We start from the raw sequence: 21,209 nt of genomic DNA, 5'->3' as shown, positions 1-21,209 counted from the left end.
CAAGGAAAACAACACGAAATTCAACATTGTTTACTCAAGTCAGGCCAATGGTAAGCAGAGGAAACAAAACACATCGAATTTTCCTTTTCAAGCCAGCATATTCATTTCTCTAATCATCAATATTTTAACAACATGAAAATAAATATTGCGTACGCTGAGCCGTTTTCAGTTACTTTCACACGTAGCTCCACTATTCACTATTGACCAGCACATAACACTTGTGCAAGAAATCTTGTATTGTATATTACACAGTATTAAATAGTTTGAAACTCGTTTAAGATTGACTTTTGTGCATAAACGTTGTTGCAATTTTGGTGGATGCGCCGGGATAAATTTTATTTCAGCTATTTTTTTGCTGTCTAAAGTTTTTTTTTTGCTTTTTTAGCCTTCTACTGACTAACAAATTGCACTTAGATGGATCCAAATCCAAAAAGAGTTGACTTTACCTAGACAGATAACTTTAATTTCGTCAATTTTTCAACACAAGGAAATACAATTTTGGTGGATGCGCCGGGTTAGATATTTTTAAATTGAGAATAAAGTATAATATTTTGTAAAAACTGCTTTGTGGTTAAATAAAAAACAATTTTGTCTTGCAAGAATTGGTAAATTTATCGGTTCAGACGCGTAAGCAAGGTCATGTTGGTGCAAAATCATCAAATGAAAGGAAGCCTCACAGCGTCATTTTATTGGATTTCGATTGTTCGGCTGGTAATCCATCTTGTATTATCCGTTGCAACGGCAACACCTCCACTGGTATAGCAATGTGAAATATTGTTAGAACATCCATAAAGTGTTTCCCCACATCACCACAAATAGCCTTTGGAATGAATGGTCGAAATAAAAAAGAACAAATGGTCAGAACTGACGTCAACAAATAATAACGACTATTTGATAAATTGGAATGCAAACATATGGCACACGAATCAATAAACTGTTTCCTTTCTTACGACAATCACGCTCCCTCAGTTTTCTACTCAGTCGGAACGGACCATAGTCTAGGAACCTTATCTGACACGAGTAAAAACAATGACCTAGGACACCACCACGCAATTGGGGATGAAATGATATCTGCAGCGCCCTAGAGGCGATCGATTGCGACCACCACGTACTCTATCCACCCCTAACTCGTTGCTTGTTCTACCATGCGGATTATTTGTGTACGGCCCGAAGGCAGTGTTTATTTTCTTTGATAGCCAAATTTCGTTATAAATCAAATTAAGTTAAATAAACCCAATCATAATCCTTCGATTATGGCGGTAGCGACCCATCAACAAATTCTAATTAACCAAAAACAACTAAACACCAGATTACAGACCAACCCACGCAAGTTTGTGTTTACTTTTTGTTCGTGGATCAGAGGAAGTTACTAAACTTCAGCACAGTCTATTTTTCTATGCTTTACTACCTACCGCTCTTGCAGATGTATAAAGTTGTAACTTTTTGTTATAACGCCTGCTACTTGAAAACAGCATTAGCAAAAATCGATAAACATGCATTGTGAATCCTTGCGCAACGGCGAACTTCTCAACCAAATGTGTGTTTTTTGCCAAGATTTTCGAAACTCGTGCAACACTCAGCGCCCGTAAACTTTTTGCTTTATTTAATTAATTAGTTCCACTATGTTATTTTGCAAGAATAAAGAACACATCAACACGGACGTGTGCTTTTATTACAATCCGTTAATTACGAAAAACCAAAACAACACCTTTTGCACAACAGAATACGTTTTGCTTCCAAAATCAACATTATTACCATGTGAAGAAGCGATGCCATTTCTCGGCAGTTTGCTTTTTCACACTGTTTTTTATTGCTGTCAGAAAAGTTTCGCCTAACGTAAAAAATATGTCACAAAGAGTGTAAAAAACGAAACTTGTGTTGTACTAAACAGGGAAAGGTCAGGCGGCTCCTCATTTTTCCATTTTTTGCCCAAGATGGAGTAGTGTCGCGAAAGCAATTCAATATTGTGTTGAAACAGCCATTTTGTAAGTTGACTCCCAACAATCAACAATCTTTGATCTTTTATTCAACAAAGCTCGGGCTTTATTGTAACCTGATTTTTGAAAAATTGTCCTTAGTGTGTAATGAGATTTGAGTGAGTTGAGATAAAAAAAGTTTCAAGGTGTATGAATTTGATTGAAATAAAAAGGTAAAGGAAACATTTGTGTAATTATTTCAGCCTCAAAACATGCATTTGGCAAAAACCTTCCGCTATCAAGGAAGAGTGTCATATGATGTTGAACCCAGTCAGTGTTAAACGTGTTCGCGATCCCGCGCCGGAGGTGTATAATGTGATTCTCGCCACACCTGTCCGTAAAAGAAAGCTCCGGTGTTTTGCAGAATTTTCCATAAATAAGTAATGGCATTGTGCATTCTCCTTTATAGCGGTTTTGTATTGGGTGTTGTCTTTATAAATCTTGTTTTTCAACTTCGAAATTAATGCCCATTTTAAAGTATAATTCCTGAATAATAAAATTAAAAACCGTCACATTTCACAAGTGGAAAACTCTGGAAATATCTTCCCTGTTGGAATTGAGCCGACAAGAAGTGCTTAAAATTATGTCCCGGCCATTTATTATATATTCAAATGAGAATCTCCCATTTTTTACCCTGTATGTATGAATATTACACACTCTTGCCAACTCTGTTCTCCTGTAATAGACGGCAGTCGAACAACCGCCTATCTCGTACTCACTAAATTATTCATAAAGGAAATGACGTCATAAAAGGCGGAAACAGGGCGTGTTTTCTTCATTACATTTCCTCCACCACCTTGAATTGTGTAATGTGTACTTGCGAATTTCCCTCTTCCATCATTTGTCAAGATGACAAATTATTTAATTACCTCCTCAAGTCCAAAAATGTTCATAAATTATTTTTAACGAAACCTTTTCAAAATTCCAAAAACGTGCGCAAAACAAATTCAAAAATGGTGAAACTGTCTAGAGCTAAGGAAATTTATGTAATGAAGTTTACTTTTGCAGAATCAAGTTTGTGATTATAACATAATCTAGAAAACTTAAATGAAACAAGTTAAGTGAAGCTCGTGGTATTAAGTTAGCTGTCGCACTTAGTTTTATGCAATTAATTCTAGTTTTGTTCGTCTAATTGTGCATTCAGTAGATTGGTGCCTCTTTCATTGTATTTTAAATATTCATTTGCTAGTACCTCTCGGAAACTCTACGAAATGACTTTTAAGTCAATAACGAATGTTTTACTATTTGCTGAACTGGAAAATTCTAAATATCCGGACTTTATAGAAAATAATCATTCATTGCAAATTTATTATCTGCCTGTATTAAAATAATAATAATAAATTGCAACATATTTTTAATTATAGCTTTTACATCGTAACGTAATACGGTCGTTTGTGACACATCGTTGATAGATAATTAATTCTATTGATTTTTGATATTTTAGATATAAATTATTAAAGCATGCGATTCACTCGTTCTGTTAGACCAGTATTAATATGCATTTGAAATCACACGTCGTAGCTGAAATAAAATACTTCGTTAGGTCAAATGAAAAAGAGTTTTTGTTGTAAAAAGCTCATGAATTTGGCCAGCTGCCAACATACTAAACACGTACTATTGTAAACCCCAAAGTTAAAACGTACGCCATGATAACTCAGTTGCGGAAATTATAATGCAGTATCCTGTCTCCCCCAGTTTTGTCTGATTTTCATTTTATGAATTTTTACTCACGATTCCCACTTTTGCTCAAGTGAGTTATCTCTGGAGACGTTTGTTCTACGTAATGCAATATCCATCAGTGTCTACGTTCTGAAAAGTCTGATGGATAAGCTTGAAGTTGTTCAATTAGACAACAGCAAAGCATTCTCACGTAATCACCTTTTATGAGTTTGTAATTACAAGAGTCTTACAGAACTTTACTCGTAACTCTTCAGCTATAAACTTTCAATGTTTAAAAACCTGTCTCGAATGTTTTGTACTTATTTCGCAAGACACAAAACGAAGTACCGAAGTGTTGGAATAATAAGACCGAGTTATATTATTACATTTTTACAACAAAACTTTGCTTGTTTCCTCACCGTATTGCAAGTTTTCATTGCTATACACGTAATGTTTCTATGGACATAAAAACTTTCTTTTTAGTATTATCTTCGAAAAAGCAGCGCTGCTCTAATATTTTTACTACCCAACTTTCAACAAAATATGCTTAACCCGAAAACAAATGAGGACATCAGTTTAACTAATCGACGTAAAATTTGAATTTTTTCGTGTAGATGCAATCATTAATCATTAAGAAGTAGGAAAAAGATTGGAATATTTTAAGTCACGAAATATGTAATGAGAAAACATGACTTCGGGTCTCTGATTTGTGTGGAATTAATCTTTTGAACGTTATCCTTTGCAAGTACAAATGGAAATTGAAAAATAAATAACAACGAAAACTTGAGAAAATGAATCAAAGTATCCGCAGGCAAATACATTCAATAATCTAATTCCACTTGCGTTTGATACGCTCCATGTAAAGGAATAATAAATTGAAATAAAGAAATTTTAAAACTTTGCTATAGACAAAGTAAGAGAAAATCTCATTCCTCGAAGCAAGCAATGTTTGTGATATTATTACGACAAATTTCGATTTCCTTTCCGCAAGTAAGAGGTCTCAACCAACTGGCAATATTTCCCAAAGATATAAAACTTTCTCAAATTTATGAAAATAATTTAAAAACTGTAAAGCTCAAAGCTCGGATAAAAGCATGCAGTCAAATGCAATGAATCTGGAGCTTTTCTAAACGCGAGTCATAGAGAAATTTAACACCGGCTAGAGAATGGAACGACTTTTATAAAACATAAAGCTCGGGAATTAGGATTTTAAAAATAGGGTACTCATAACAACCTGATGGAGATTTATTTTCATTGCCCGTGGTTTAGATTTACAGACGTAATTAGAGCAAGGAAAACCCCCAGTTAACATATCTATATGAAGCTCTCACATTTTCAAATAGTGGCGGATAATAAAACATTATGCATGTAGCTAAGAGTTGTCTTTATTTCAGTTAAACAGTGTTCTCAGTCATTGTATTTTTCCTCCCGCGACAAAATTAATAAACTTGGACAAATATACTTATGTTTGCTAAACTTAATTTAATCTTAGTCACTTCGACACGTCTTAAAATGACAAAAAAATTTAATTTCAAATTATGCTCAGCTCGTTTTAACTGATTTGGTAAATCTAGATACAGCAAAAACTTTATAAAATGCACGTAAATACTTAATCACAACACAAGACAAGTTTAATCCTGTGCTTGCACGTCACTTTAAACTAAATACCCTGATTCATGAGTGCGAAGCAAGCGATATTCAGTAAATTCTTTGATGTCAAGTGGGTTTCTTGCAGAAATTAGTACAGACACAAAATTAAGTGCTAGTTAATTGCAAATCAAGAAAAGGATTTATTAGACGTTGGTTAAGCCAAGTATTTCATTCCATTCTCGCGATGTCAAAAAACACGAGATAAATATTTTAGGCGTCACAGGTGCACAACTTGTTCAAGTGTCAATCAATTTTATGATGATGAATATCAACACATGCGTTGTTTGTCCCAATTTCTTTATTAACCGTTGAATAAGTAAAGTTTCAATAAAATAAAACGCAAGAACAAATTGTTACCCTAAGAAGCGTCCTCTGAGGATACGAAGTCTAGTCTAGGTGAGCTGAAATGTACATTTAGACGCATCTATGGGAATGCCTTCATGCATATATTATTCGGAAAATGGGATTACACAGTAAACAAAGAAAATTCATGTCGTGTAAATCTACAATTTTAAATAACTTATTGGAGCAATTTTCTTTTAAATAAGTTAAGAGAAATAGTTATGGACATACCCCATATATTTTTCATTTACGGTTATAGGCACGAACAGTAATAAAAATCCAATTTTTGTTATAAAAATTTCCGTTTCAATTTCACAGCTTAATCAAATTGTGTAATAGAAAAGGGAAAATTGAAAATATTTCGGGGGTTTAGTCATGTTTTGATTAATATTGCACGAGATCGATTTTAGTAATAAACAGTTCCCAAACTTGATAACATATTAGAAATCTAGGGGGACCGAATTAGGGTGTGCGCCAGCCATCAGTTTATTAATTAAGTTTTTTGTAGCTTTTTCAGTAATTGAATTTAAACACTATTGATCAGTGATAGACGGAAAAACAAAGTTAATCTCACACACTGTGGCAGACCCATCCAATTATTTTTAATTTTTGTTTTCTTTAACTGTTAATTTTTCGAGTTGTTCAAAAATGTCGCCTGGCCTTGACCTCGCGTGCCACCCCGTGACTAATTGGCACGGAAGTTTCACTTTAAATGCTAATTAGAACAACAGATCAGTTGTGGCTAAAATTAAAGTTTCGTCGGATAAATTTTGTTTGGTCCTAGTTCTTAAATTATGAGAGTTTGTTAAACTTCCAGATCAGATAATTTAATTTGCCAACGCAAACGTCAGCGCCTTTGTCACCCCAGGCTTTATCTCCTACAAAACAATTTTTTGAGTGCGACAAGCACCTAAATTTTATTTCCGCAACCAGAGTAACGACACATTCATTGCATATTCAGCGTATGTTTTGGATTAAATTTCTGATAAGCTCAGAGATTTACAGACCGCCCTTGCCAAGTCTATATAAATAATACAGCCCGCAATCCTTTTCCTTACTCCTCTTGTTTTTTGTACGTGCTCCCAATGCACACCTGCCGTTTAACTCCGGTCCTAGTGCAACTACAATTATATTCCCCCGACCAGGAACAGATCAGTGGATGGTTCTGGAGCTTTCCGTCAAAGGCGCGATAACCGTTTAGGATCAACAATGGCGGTTAGCACAAAGGCACCGAAATGTGTCTCGTTTTTTAATGCAAATGGTGCTTTAGAAGATTTCTGGGCGAGAGGCCAGCACTTTAGAAATATGACGCTTTCTTAAAAATCGCCCTGCTTAGAAGCAGTGCAATCAAACGAATAAAAGATATCCAGTTCGGACGTGGAACATCTAAGGATATCTGATAGATGGGACAAACGAGTAAAGTTTGAAACAGAAAATTTATAGTCACTAAACAACTTCTTTAATGTCTTTTCGTTTGATTTTGGAGCGAGTTGTTTATTTTTGGAGCAATCGCCACGAAATGCGAGTGGTTGAGCGGACAAGTTTTTTTCCGAAAAGTGCGAAGTAATTTCCTGTGTTGGGCTGATGCGAGGTGCAAGTGCTGAATGTGCCTTGGTCAAACTTTTCGTTTGCGGTTTGGAGACCGAACTCGTTTTAAACAATGCTGATTCGATCTCGATCAGTCGTTTTTGCGCGGCTTCATGACAAACGCGTATTGAATCAAAGGCCATTAGCCACGTTGCAGCAATAAGTGTACGTTTAAGCAAACAAAGAAAGCGGTAGCATGACGCGAAATTTTATACGCATTCGTGCCTCAAAGCGGAAATATTTAATATGCTGTGTATAATAGAAACTAACATTCAATGCGTAAATTTGCAGACCACAAAATTAGGTTTACGCCGATTTATTTTTTCCGAAAATGCTTTGACAACGAAATATTATATTCAATATTGCAAAATATGATACCATTCGAAAAAGTTTTTACAGCTCCACAACTTGGTTCAAAATCGGATTTATTAATTCATGAACGCCGTTCTATCAAATTTCATTCCGTTTCTATGTTTGCGAATAAAACTTCGATCAGCTACAAACACACGAGGAATGATTTATAAAAGTGTCTTGTGTTTCGTTGCTATCCTGAGAAAGTGGCAAGAAAGAAAATCATGTATTTATTATTAAAACGCTTAGAAATCCCCCGAGAAGAAAGCAAAGCTTCATATTTTATTAAAATTAAAACATGAATTTAAGCTTTTTTCTGGTTTGAAATGTTCGAAAACAAAATCCATATTTGTGTATTTTAGCTTCGTACAACAAAATTACATGCAACAATTCGTGAAACCTGAAAGATAAAGTATGTTGAGTTAGCAATTCCATTGTAATTGTTTTCGAGATACGCTTTCCGGGTTTCAAATATTTTCTGTTTATTAAAACCACAATAAGCTTAAAAAACACTACATGATTGAAGGATTTGGAATCATGAGAACTGGAAATGGTGGATGTTGCGTGCTCCAAGATTGGAGTTTATGTTGTTCCCAAAAAGCGAAGACAAAATGACGAAAGGAAAATTTGTAGAAAAGATGGAATAAAGTTGTCATGAGTTGCGCCAAATTGAGTACAGAATTAATGGCAGATAATCAAATGAGGAATGTAGATTGAGAGGCAATAGACGTAACAAAGACGCCTTCAAGCGGAATAGGTGTTGCTAAAGATAATAAATTAACAATTTCATTTTGTTTTCTCGATTCAGTGGGACGTAATAAAATTTAAACTCGGGTTTATTTCTCAAATGCCGCTGAACGTCTCACAGATGCGTGCTAGCTAAATAAAAAATTCATGAAAGTGTCCCATTACGTACCGTTTACGATCCGTCTGGAGCGAAAATCAAGGAGTTAACGTACCTGTAAAAGAGTATTATTAATAGGGTGTGAAAGTGGGCGGTAAAAATCTGGCTTAATAATTAATGACTTAAGACAGCATGAGTCTATTGCATTGTTCGGAGATAACAATAGGAGAATCATTAACGCCTTGCTTAACTAGCTAATTTTATCCTTATGTGTGCTTGATTTAGCCCTGTTTTGTAACCCTTTAATCACTTTTATATTTCAAGTGGCTCGTTAGAAGGAATTAGTTAACTATAGTTACGCTGATACTTTAATTAAGACAACGCCTCAGTTTCTTCGTCCTTTGATTTATCGAGTGGATAATAAAGACCGAACAAACAAAAATCCTTTGTAACAATGTTTCCTCCAATCTTTAAATAGGAAAACTGAAACATTATTAAATGAGTTTTCATTAAAATTGGAGAGCTAATTGGCTCCACTGCAATCAGTCCTTTTCAATTAAGATATGAACAAAATGCAAAGAGGATCTAAGTCGGCAGTCCCTCTAATTAAATTATTTTGTAACACACTCTAGCTCGGCTCGCAAACGTCCTTTGACACCCAAGCAATGCTTCATGGAAAAATTACACTGTTCCAAGGCGCATTCTGGCCCAAATTAATAACATTTAGAGATAAGTGAAACTTTTCCTGCTGAAATTGCGGCCGTGACTGTTATGAACGCCGCTATTTATCTACCCGTATAGTGATGTATAAAGTCGTAGGATGATGACAATAAATCACCTAGTAGATGTATAGACTCGCGTCACTCTTGCCCCATTTATAATCAAGAAGAAACTACTTCAAAACCCGTCCTCATCCTTCAAATGCATTGTTATGCAACGTTTTTGTATTTCGCTTTCTTGCTATAACAAAAAGAGAAATAAATTTTCGTCATTTAAATGATGTGTGAAACTCGAAAACTGAAAGCTTCGGCAGCGAATGTCGAGAATAATTTTAAATCAAGCTTTAAAACTCGTATAATATGAAACAAGGTCACAAATAGACAAATAAACATTTTTTATATTTATTTATAGATGGCAGTTGCAAAACTTTTCACCCCAATCACCAAGTCTCCCAAATTTATTAAACTTGTGGGCAACTTCGTACAAATGAGATCTCGAATATTATCTAAGCGCTTGTCGAACCATTACATATTCCATGTTTCTCAAATACACTTCAAAATTTACATCTTGATAAGGGTTGATCCTAATCTTTACCGCTTTCCTGTTTGTGCGTTCAGTGACAAGACGTTAACTGCCTGACTCTGAGCGGCAGAAACTTTAGTCGGGAGGATTTGGAGTAAAACACCGAATTGACTAGAAACTTCTCAAGCGATCAAAAGACACTTCCCCCATGTTTTCTACGTAATAATCCATCAATATTATCGAAAAGGTCAAGGACGTTATTCCCGCAGAATGTTTTACGATGTAATTGCGATATTCGGGAGATGCGTAGCTTTTATCGCTTAATTGCGAGCGAGTCATTTAGGAAGTGGGAAGGAAGTGTGTCGCTGGACATAAATCAGGAGCACCAGAAGGAAGTATTCGTGTTTAATCCAGGCAGCCGCCGCCTATCCAAACATGTTATCATGTAAATCCGTGTTCGAATTTGAAAAGCAATAAATCCAAAGTTAACCGAAAAGCAATTCCCCGAGCACCCCGTATATAAGCGACACCCTGGATCGCGGCCAATCAGATACACCCAGACCCAAGTAGTAAATGCGGACCCGTCCTAGAAATGCATTAACGATTCGCGAGCATTAGTCTGCGAGTTCTTCGCAGTTGCGGCGAATATTTCATCGGCAAAGGTTAATAACCAGCTTTTATAATCCCCCAGCGAGCTACAATGATTCGCTCGGGACATGCAAAGACTGCCATTACATCGAAAACACCGCCGAAAAAGAACAGATCAATGAGCGGTTGAGCTTGAAAAAACGTTCGGACCTCGGTGTTTGTGCTCTTTGCAAATTAAACAACGAGAGTTATGGGCCAACGTTAAATATTTGTAGCTTCACTGGCTTTTATGGATTAGGTCAATAAAAAGATGCGTATAAAGTTTTTATTGGAGGTTTTTGAATTTTATGCGTTGACAGTTAATAAAAATTCGATTTATGACTTGTGCATACACACATTTTACACGGAATTAAACATTCATAAGGATTCACAACTGACTTGCTAAACGATAATCTCGACAGAAATTTTATGGGATGGGCGACCCTTCAGCCTCACATTAGGCACACATAAACAGCGCTCCCTTATGGCCCTTCACAGGGATACGCGTATTTACGGCATCGCAAGATCGCCTTTTCCAAAACATAATTCAAAAAGTGAAACTTGTCAGGCTTTTAGAAGCCAGTCTGCGCGAACAAACATTTGCCATTTGTCCCTAATGTTGTAGTTAGTGAGAGAGTACTTTATAATGGGTTTTAAAATTTAAAATCTATTCAATATTAAACTAGTTCTAGGATCAACCGAATGAAATTAACCAGATATATTTAGCCCGCCCCCATTTCTGTGCCGTTTTTACTTTATAAAATAACAAGCAGCGAGTGGCGGTCGTAAAAGGGAGCCATTTAATTTGTGTAGTTAGCTATTTGTCGAGTGACCCAATTGCACATATCGACTGCCTTACTGTCCACAATCCGGCGGTAAATCACTGAAATTTTCATCTAAATCGCTCAAACTGTCACCAGAAAAACACATTTAGATTTATTATTAAATCAAAAAATCCGGCATCCATAAATCATCCCGAAAAAATCGGATCAAATTTGCTATCGGCAATTAAAACAAAATTCCAAAGACTCTATCATTCCATTTAATTCCATAGTCCAAAATGTTATCGCCGCAAGTATAAAGCTATCATAAATCATGCCGCTTCATGTTCAGTCGTTTCATAGAAACGAAAGATAAAAAGAGCTGCAATCTGCAGCTCCATGCTCGAAGTTGTGCTAGTCCATGTTATCGCACAATTGTTAATAAATTTTCCAGATATTGATTTAACGCGAAGTTAATTGAAACCTTTCACTGCATAATTAGGTGATTTCGCTAAATCACAACCGGAAGTTTTTAACTTAAGTTCCGGGCACGTCGCCAGATAACAACGCCCCGTCGCTTTTACAATATTTTAATTAGTATTATAATTACACTTGGTTGTAAATTCTTACACTCGCCCTCTCTGGGCGACCTAAAAAAGCTTTGTTTTCAGTTTTATTAAAATACCTGCAGTAACCTCGACACAAAAACAAAAAGAAAACGGATAAGTAAATGTAACGCTGGAAAAGTTATGGATTTTATATTCATTTTTTATAGCACAGACGACGTTACATTTCTGCGTTTATATTCAGGGATTTTTCATATTCCTGGATGTGCAAAACTAATTCAAAATACGGGTAGAGATTTTCAATAACTAACTCGTTTGCTCTTTAATAAATACATGTTTGGGCCTTTGCTCCGGCTTTCCGATAGTAATCACCAATTATGAATTCAATGTAAATATTTCAAAGCGTTTCCGTTTTGTCGAGTTTATTTATCTTTTATTCAGTCATTAATAAAAACGTCTAAATTTCGAACAGCTTTCGTTTTGTGCTGTCGACTTTATCTGCGAAAGATTATCAGTAGCGGATGCGAAGGAGTTCTGAAAGCAATTACTTAATAACTTGGCCAAGTTTTTCTGAATACATTCGTATATCTCTGGCCGGTTATCATAAATCCGAATCTAACACAAATCGAAAGAATCAGTTATCCTGATGAAAAATAACGAGGCGTGGTTACGCTTCGTCATGCTAACAGAAAAATTACTTGTTTAAGGTTCAGAGCGGATGTATTTCTCCACGAATCTGTATTTTTTCCATTACATTTAATATTCGAAATTGAAGTGAATCTATCTTCAAATCACTGGTAATCTCTTCCGAACAGTTGAAATCTCAACTGATTTATTGCCCATGACGGACACTTTTTAAATATAACTCGGCAGGTTACGTTCCGAGTCTCAATATTCGGTGATCAAATCTGAAACTTGACACTTCCATACCTTCACAATTCGGGATACAATAAAAAACGTATCTCTTCGACTGATGGCTGTATTGAACTGTCTGAAATATCGGCGCTTTATCTGTTTGTGTTTTGAGATATTCTTTGCGTGATCGTATGTATCAGGGAAACCTAAATCTTGATTGCCGCCTGACACAAAATCCGTTTAACAGCGGTAATTTTATGAGGCTGGAAGATGTCTCCCGGACGTAATGATACCCACAAGACGAGGAAATGATAAATCAAGGGTTTTGCCACTTGAGCGGCTGTAATGTCTGTTATTTTTTAGTAAAACATTCGGACATAAAGCTGTGCTTATTAAAAGAATGAAGGACAAACAGTCATTAGCAATAAGTACGTGTACAATATTCTATTATTAAGTTGTATCGTTCATTAAACTAATGATGATTTTGGAAGAATTGGGTACAATTATTGACAATACATATTGTAATTGCCGAAAATAAATATTAGCTCACATTTGGAGTTATTACTCTAATTGCAGCGGAATTATAAACATTTAAACAGCATTACAACATAATACATTAGCTTCAATTACTCGTTATAGAAAAGAGTAATTTCTCACTACCTGTCTAATAACTGCGACTACAGTTGTTTCTAGCAGAGCGTTAGAATTAAATGACTTTAATAAAAGAGAACTGCAACTTCCCACATGCCTAGGAGAACAAAACGATTCAATTAATTATGTCTTCCAGGATTAATAAAACCGCGCAATCATTCAATCATTTTTTGTAACATCGGTTACTCTATTTCAGTTCAGTCATAAGGGAAACAATAGCGCATATATTAAAAAAGAGGAAGAACAGTCGGAATTTCAACCCAGGCTATCAGTATTGTTAATTTCTACAGGAAATGATATGCGCGATGTCACCACCTTTCATATGTCCATAGCGAGGATGAAAATGTGAATAAACTTTGACATTTTAGTCTAGTTTTATGCATTAACATTTGCGTTTTTATTATTCATACCTTCGCCAATCGATCAGTGGCGTCACAAAAACTGCCAAATAAAGGGTCTCTATTAAAATTTTGGACAATCAAAGGCAAATCAAATGAAATAAACCCAGCGATCCCAATTTTAACGTTATCCTAAAAATTTATCGTAATTTTTATGGTTTGTCATCACTGCATAAATCGAACCCAATTACAATTTTAGTCCAGCCCACAAAACAAAGACCTACCAATACGCGCCGACTTAGCGATGTTTTGCTTTTGTAACTAATTAAGACTTTATTATTTAGAACATGTTGCACCGAGCGGTGAGTCGTTCCTTATGTTTTTGTGTTACAGATTTAATACTAGATTAATAGCAAATGCCCCTTAAAAATTCACCAGTCGACGCCACTGAATAACATTTGCAAATTACCATTCAATTTTGACAATGGTTTGAAAACTCGATTTTTTCGAGTGCTTTAGAACACTGTGTCTCAATTATAGCTAGAAGCTAGAGCCATGAAGAGCCAAATTGCTGAATTTTTCGCAAACCAAACGGTTTTTCTAACTGGGGGAGGAGGCTTTTTGGGTAAAGTCTTGATCGAAAAACTCCTACGAGAATGTTCCGATGTGTCGAAAATTTATATGCTGATGCGGCAAAAGAAGGGAAAAACACCCCAGCAGCGTGTGAGCGAAGTGTTCGACTTTCCTGTGAGTTATTTCCAAAGTATTGTTTTTTATTCAAATAGTTTTGTAGTGTTTTGATTACATCAAAGCCAACAATGCGGCTATCATTAAGAAAGTGCACGTCATTCATGGTGACTGTCAGAAACCGGATTTGGGATTGGACCCTGAAGATGTGAGGGTGTTAAAAGCCGAAACTACGTGCGTTATTCACGCTGCAGCAAGTGTTAGGTTTGACCAATCGCTGAAAGAGGCTAGTTACAATGTTCGTGCCACAAGAGATATCCTGGAATTGGCTAAACAAATGGCAAATTTGAAATGTTTCATTTTCGTTTCCACGGCTTATTCCAACCCTCTTAATGCTCACGTGAAAGAAGATTTTTACGAGCCACCAATCGAAGCCGAAAAGCTACTAAATGTTGTGAATTCCCTCGACGATAGTGTGCTTCAAAGAGTCACACCACAGTAAGTGAGATAAATAATACTTCAAGTGATGTTTTCTCAAATTTTAGACTTTTGGGAGAATGGCCCAATACTTACGTTTACACCAAATCAATTTCCGAAAGTTTGATACGATCTATTGATACTTTTCCCATTGCCATCATACGTCCAGGAATTAGTAAGTCAAAAATTTTGGCGACAAAAAATGTTAGACCAAATTATCAGTTCTTAGTTCGGCTAAGGAACCAATGCCAGGCTGGATTGATAATTTCTATGGTCCTGTTGGTATAGCCACGGGTGCGGGTGTGGGAGTTTTGAAAACTTTCCACGCAAAACGCGATGCTGTGGCCGCCATGGTACCAGTTGATTATGTCGTTAATGCCCTTTTGTCAATTATGTGGAGAATAGGTACCGAAAAAACGAAAACTCCAACAGTGTACAATTTTGCTGGGCACAAAACCAACAAAATCACTTGGGGTAAATAAATATTGGTGGCAAACGAAATTTTAAAATGTTTGTTATTTCCAGGACAGTTTACGGATAATTTAAGAGAGCTTTATTGGATAGCTATCCCTAAATGTCTTTTTTGGTACGTCTCGTTTGTACTGAGAGAAAACCAAATTTCCTACAAACTGACAACATTTTTTTCGCATACCCTCTTTGGTTACATCATTGATTTTGTCCTCTTCTGTTTAGGGAAACGCACTCTGTACGTGTCTTTAAAAATATTTAAAAAGTGAACATTTTTGGCTTCTAGGGCGGTTAAAGGGTATGCTCGACTGCATAAAACCCTTGATTTAATCGCATGGTTTTCAACAAGGACATGGGACTTCGATGACAATAATATCTTAAAACTATGGAGCGAAATGGGGGAAGAAGATAAAAAAATATTTGATTTCAATATGGAAAAACTAAACTGGGACGCTTACCTACGCGACTCTGCTTTTGGGATGAGATATTTTTTGCTGAAGGAATCATTAGAGACAGTTCCTGAAGCCAAAAGAAAACTCAGAATTATGTTTGTTGCGCATTACGCCATTATTATATTATTTTGGTTCTTGATGTACAAGCTTATGACATTTATGTATGGATTGTTTGTCTAACTAAAAATATAAAAAAAACTGTACCTTTTTCATAAATCAAAACCTCACTAGTTCTTTAACAAAATAATAGTCTGTTGAAAATAAAAATTGGATTTCTAAAACAGATTCAACAAAAATATTGACCTAAAATGTACACACCAGTTGTATACTTGCATTAAATAATATTGACTGTTTACCATAATTTAAGCAAAATCAATATCAGCAGTCATGTTTTTTTTGAAGTTATTCAAGCGCACGGGATTCATTCATTGATTCAAATGACTTTATGAATTTTTTTAAAAGTTGAAATGTGATGCAAAGTGATGGCAAAGTGCAGGATATAAATAACCATTTAATCTGCAGGAAATTCCCCTTTCATTTAAACCTGTCACAAAAATTTTCTTGAAAATCTGGTTACCCGGACGTGTTTTCCCGTTCGGTTGATTTGTTGTTGCAAAGTGACAGCCGGTTCGCCACTGCAGCATTTATCCGCCTTCAGAAAATTGTATTCTGTTTTGTTTCGCTTGATAAATTGTGCAGTAAATACAATCAGCTTTGCATTCTTACAAGACAAGTACGCGGTTATACTTATACTCAAAACGTTATTTGTTTCACTCCGAAGTTTGGTCTAGGCTTTCATTTTTCCGACTGTTCGCGGTCGTCGTTAAGCAAGCAACGGCCGATAAAGTCAGAAATAAAACTCATGGATAACTAAAACCCGTCCATTCTTCTCTGTCAGCGTCAGTAATGCATTACTGAGAAAAATGATAAGCGTAGGTAACACCCCTTAAATATTTCACAACATAATAATACGTGAAAAATAGCGAAGAAAATGGAGAGTCGGGGTAGATTAAGCTTTAAAAATATGGCAAAGACGTAAGGAAACATGTTGGAAAAAACGCCAAGATTTGATGCAAAAAAGTGACACAGTGCGAGTTAATCACTGTAAAAGCCCACCAAATACGCATTTATCGCATTAACGATTCTAGATGTATCCAAAAAGCACACGAATACAAAATCACAAAACCCTTATGCATACTTACAAGCATGTATAATGCAAAACCACGCGCAAGGGAAATATTGTTATCTTCGATATGCTGGCAAGTATTGACACCAAAGCTTTCCGCAAAGGCGGGAGGTGGGGCGAAAACGCCCAAGATCCCTCTGCTGTAATAGCGACTTCACTTTTCCATACCGAATTCCAAAAACGCACTTTTACAACACGCTTACGTGTTTACGTTTTCACTTTCATGCATAGAATGAGAAAAAATGCCATTATTTTAAACACATGCTTGAAGTTTAATTCCGGGCAGTTGTTTATTATGGAGGAATATAATACAATATATCGGTAACTAATAATCTCTATTATCTAAATAATATGTTATTACCAACACACACATGCATTTGGGATAATGTAATAAACAGTAGCAACATTTATTATTGCCATTATTTATTGTTATCTTAAATTAATTTCATGCACGAAACAAACTAGGTATTGATAGAATAAATTCGATTCCATAAATGATTTTGACGGAAATAGCATTTGTTAATGCAGTCATTGTTCTTAATACGTGTTCGCTTTGCTCTACTGTTACTTTTTACTTTCAGAGAAACTAAAAACTAAACTAAAAAAATGCTTGTTTAGACATTAATTATGATATTTTGGTCGTAAAGCTTATAATCAAGTCTTCGCGTACTCTGCTGAAGATAAATTTTTATCTTGTATATATGCAAATTGGCGACATATTTGCGAATGCATATTCATGGCGTAAAATTCCACTAAATTTAAAAATCTAGCATCTCCCACTTTATTTTTCCTGCAGCGAAGCATATAGCCTTAATTATGCTGAATAATTGATGGCGGGATTTAGAACGTACCTTGCACCTAAACTTAATCGTTCCATTAATATTTATAGCCAGCTTTCAGATGCATCTTTTGCTTAAGCTTTCGGATTCTAAAGAATGCCGGGCTCTCGCAAGTACTACAATACATTAGCACAACCCGAAGCGTCTTATTAATTATACACTACAAGCAATACATCATCATTTGAGCTTTCAGTGCATAATGGAGCTAGAAGTATAAGTCGTTCGCGTTTACACCTTCTTTTTTCTAATGAGAAATTTCTATTTGCATTAAAAAGCTCCGACTCGTGCTTTCCTCGCGATTTATCTTTTATGCTAATAAGACGTGTTTAGGAAAAAATAGCGCTCTGGGAAGTAAAATAAATTAGAAAAAAAAACAGGCTTACAACAATCTTATTAATAAGTACGTGGTAACTCAACAACTAGTGCAACTACTATTGCTATTTCTAAATCAACTGTGACCTCAATTTCGGTCTCATTTTTCAGGATTCAGCAAAAACTGCTCTGCCGTATGTTGTTTTAATTAGGAAATTTGTTGTGTGCGAAAAGACGTGTCTAGAAACATTTTCAATTCTCACTCGTACAATTACATTGTTGTAGCAACTTGAGTCATGTTGTTTTGTTCACTCAATTTCATTACACTCGGGGGAAATATCTAAATAATCGACGGTGTTTGAACAATGCAAAAGTTTCACACTTTTAGTTTCAGGTCAAAACAAGTAAAAATTTTATCGAATATTTTAATGCAAGCTGGCACCAAGACTTGCGCATGTAAATTTCTTGTCATCACTAATAAAGAAAGTAAAAAAATATTTTTATTCCAGCTTTGAACAGCGACAATAAATCGCTTGCTGCATATCTTGTTGAATCATAAATAGTTTTACTTGTTCAATGCGTTTTATGTTGGAACTATTCCGCTGACAATGAGGATAAAGCTGCTGAAGAGGTGTATATTACCATCATTTACACAAACGAAAATTCTCGTTGATAACTGATCGTAATCATTATCCACACTCTCCGAAACCTGCATATGGGCTATAATATAATGATGTGCCCACACGCATTTAGTAAAAGCACCTATCGATAAATTTTAGAACAATGTGTACAAACTTCTTCGCATAAATTAACTTTTCGCATTATTTGTGGTTTGAAAAATGAGTAAAAAATCGTTCGTTTGTAATCGCAACAAAACTGTTCCGTGGTCATGCCATAACCCTGTAAAATTTATTACAACATGAATTTGTAAGTTGTAAATACTGTAATACATAGTTCGGTGCAATTTGGAAAACTAATGACTGTGCACAAGCATTAAATGTTGAAGTTTGTATAACAAATTCCTAGTATTAATTTAAGGGGTTATTCGCCCTCCTTATTAATGCTAACGCTATTATAGACTGCAGCTTATTTCCTGCTGCTAATCGATATGCCCAATTGACTTAATTATTGAAGTGTGGAGCTAGCACCCTAAATGGGAATGAAAAGATGGCTTACTGCACTAGCAATTACTTCAACAAGTACAGCACTGTTACGATAAAACTATGACTTTTTGTTTTGCTCAAAGTTGGGAAACTATCTTACCTCCTCCTCCACACACCGAACTGACAACTGACGTTAATTTTCAAGCGAACTGACGGTAACTCCAGCCCATAACTCCCCAAAAGTCTTAAACCACTACCGGTATGAAGGATTAACAATGCAAGCGTCTTCGTAAATTAAGAAATTTCTAAGTGTGCCTATAACCACAGAAGGAAACAAGCAACAAGCTGGAAAATTTTTGGTCATTATATTCACTAAAATAAGTTAATTCTCTCCCACAATGAAACAATAGGTAAGAATGAGCATCTCAGCGTGTTTGAAAGTTGGTATTCCAGCGAGATTAGGTTGTCACAATTAAAAGCAAAGTAATTCCTCGAGTAAATCCGCAACTTTATCCCCCGATTTCAAAATGAAACAAAATCAAACGGCAACTTAACCGTTCGGCAAAGTTTCACTAATTCTTTCACGACCAAAGAGCTGAAAAGCGTTTCCGCGTTTTTCAAGATTTCGCATTGTCTCCCGTTTTATTTCCTCCTTAATTTATCTTTGACTATTTAATGACAAACATAATTAAACGAGACCGTTTTTCATCTGCTTAAACTAAACAGACTGTCAACTCGAGGCGAGATCACTTTGAACCGCAATTAAACCGAAAACCTTCTTTTAATCGTGTCGGTAAACCCGGCATTTCACACATTGCAAAATTATTCAAAGGCAACTCCCTTACTTTAATTTACAAGAAGCTAAGGGTTATTTCTGGAAATTGCCGATCCGCGAGTACAGACGACTTGCATAAATTTTAATTCCGAAAGCAATTTATTCTGGAAAATCGCGTTATTGTCAGGCTTTCAATGATTTAAAGCGATAAAATCGAAGCGCCGCTACTTTTAAAATTACAACCATTATTACTTCGTTTATTTATCTAGCGTGTTTATGCTCCGCGACACTTTGGAACTATTTCTGGTTGACGTCGGCTGAGCTGGAGCGATAATGAAAAATGAGTTTCAAGAAATTACAAAATGGTACAGTGGCTGAATTAATGAGAATTAGCAATCGAGGTTGGAGCGATCTCTGTTTCGATCCTAAAAATGGGCTAAAGAGCGCGGTTTGTTACATATTCATAAGCGATAAAAGTTAACGGCTCTAATTTTTAGGATAGTGTGTATAAAATATTTTATGGGAGTGCATCTCGATCGATGAGTAGTAAATTTTCCGGTGTATGTGCTCAGGGCACGACGTGGCGCTGCGTATTTAAGATAACTTGTAATTTATATCTCCAGATCACTCTTCCTGTCACATAAACCACCAAAGTTAACCTGGATCGGTCCTTGGGAGGTGACTCGGTCCAGCCGCAACAACTCCGATCAACTCACATAAATTGCAGAGTGTTTTTAGGCGATAAATTTAATTTGTGCGTTTTTCCGTCGGAATTAAACAAGAAATATGTGGCGGGAAATGGCAGAATTAATGAACCAAATTCGGTATTCACCAGCCATAGATATCGCATTTTAAGAGCGTCATCTGGCCACATCATCACTACACCAAATAAAAACTGAATAAATGAAATATCGCCGAAACGGGATTTGCGTTCGTCAAGGTACCGCGATTTCACTCCGGTTTTAAGCCAACGCTTGTCGGGATCTCTTTTTTCGTAAAAATATGAATAATGTAATGTATTGATTTTGTGATTAGCTCTTCGCCGGCAAGTGTCATCCGTCGCCGCTACTTGACTAAACCAATCACGCATCTTCAATTTTTATCAGGGCGAGACATGAGTGGCGAACGTGCATTTTAAAAATTCTATATGAGTCCACCTGAAGTTAATAGGGCTTCCGTGACAGCCCTCTGTACAGCGAAATTGTGACCAGCATTCAGTGCGAGAGCACGAACCGCTCAAGTGATTTCAAATGACTGACTATAATGAAGACTTATTGATGGCCAACACTCCAAGAATGTCCGCCGACATATTGCGCGCATAAAATTCTTAGTTTCCGCTTTTGCAGCTTCACAATTTGGCACAAAAACCTAAGTGCAAGAATAGACTTGTTCCTAGCGTGTTCAACCAGATAGCAGTCGGGACTTTGAATGGCACTTGCATGTCCATTAGATGCCATCAGC

General features: G+C 36.0%; 2 protein-coding genes across 6 annotated transcripts in view; one reads left to right on the top strand and one right to left on the bottom strand.

Annotated features, from left to right (window-relative positions):
- LOC103312836 (hemicentin-2) overlaps nt 1-21,209 on the bottom strand; it is a 159,429-nt gene that overhangs the window by 126,348 nt on the left and 11,872 nt on the right. For 2 of the 5 annotated variants that reach the window (XM_015981523.2, XM_015981525.2), the window contains exon 2: nt 8,482-8,524. The exons of the other annotated variants lie outside the window; for them this stretch is intronic. The gene's annotated coding sequence lies outside the window, so the exon portion shown is untranslated. The remainder of the gene's footprint in view (nt 1-8,481; nt 8,525-21,209) is intronic. 5 annotated transcript variants of the gene reach the window in all.
- On the top strand, nt 13,919-15,736 carry LOC660572 (fatty acyl-CoA reductase wat). The gene is made up of 7 exons (XM_008194508.3): nt 13,919-13,936; nt 13,990-14,196; nt 14,243-14,634; nt 14,682-14,788; nt 14,836-15,087; nt 15,139-15,319; nt 15,368-15,736. The coding sequence occupies exons 1-7, from the start codon at nt 13,934-13,936 to the stop codon at nt 15,711-15,713; spliced, it is 1,488 nt and encodes a 495-aa protein (XP_008192730.1). The 5' UTR covers nt 13,919-13,933; the 3' UTR covers nt 15,714-15,736.

This window comes from Tribolium castaneum, chromosome 3 (genome assembly GCF_031307605.1).
Source record: "Tribolium castaneum strain GA2 chromosome 3, icTriCast1.1, whole genome shotgun sequence".
NCBI lineage: Eukaryota > Metazoa > Arthropoda > Insecta > Coleoptera > Tenebrionidae > Tribolium > Tribolium castaneum.
This window is presented reverse-complemented; position numbering and strand designations above follow the sequence as displayed.

Bases quoted from the DNA above. Each gene is read 5' to 3' on its own strand.
- LOC660572 (XM_008194508.3), top strand. The intron at 14,635-14,681 runs GTAAGTGAGATA...CTCAAATTTTAG, and splicing joins CTTCAAAGAGTCACACCACA to ACTTTTGGGAGAATGGCCCA. The intron at 14,789-14,835 runs GTAAGTCAAAAA...CCAAATTATCAG, and splicing joins CATCATACGTCCAGGAATTA to TTCTTAGTTCGGCTAAGGAA.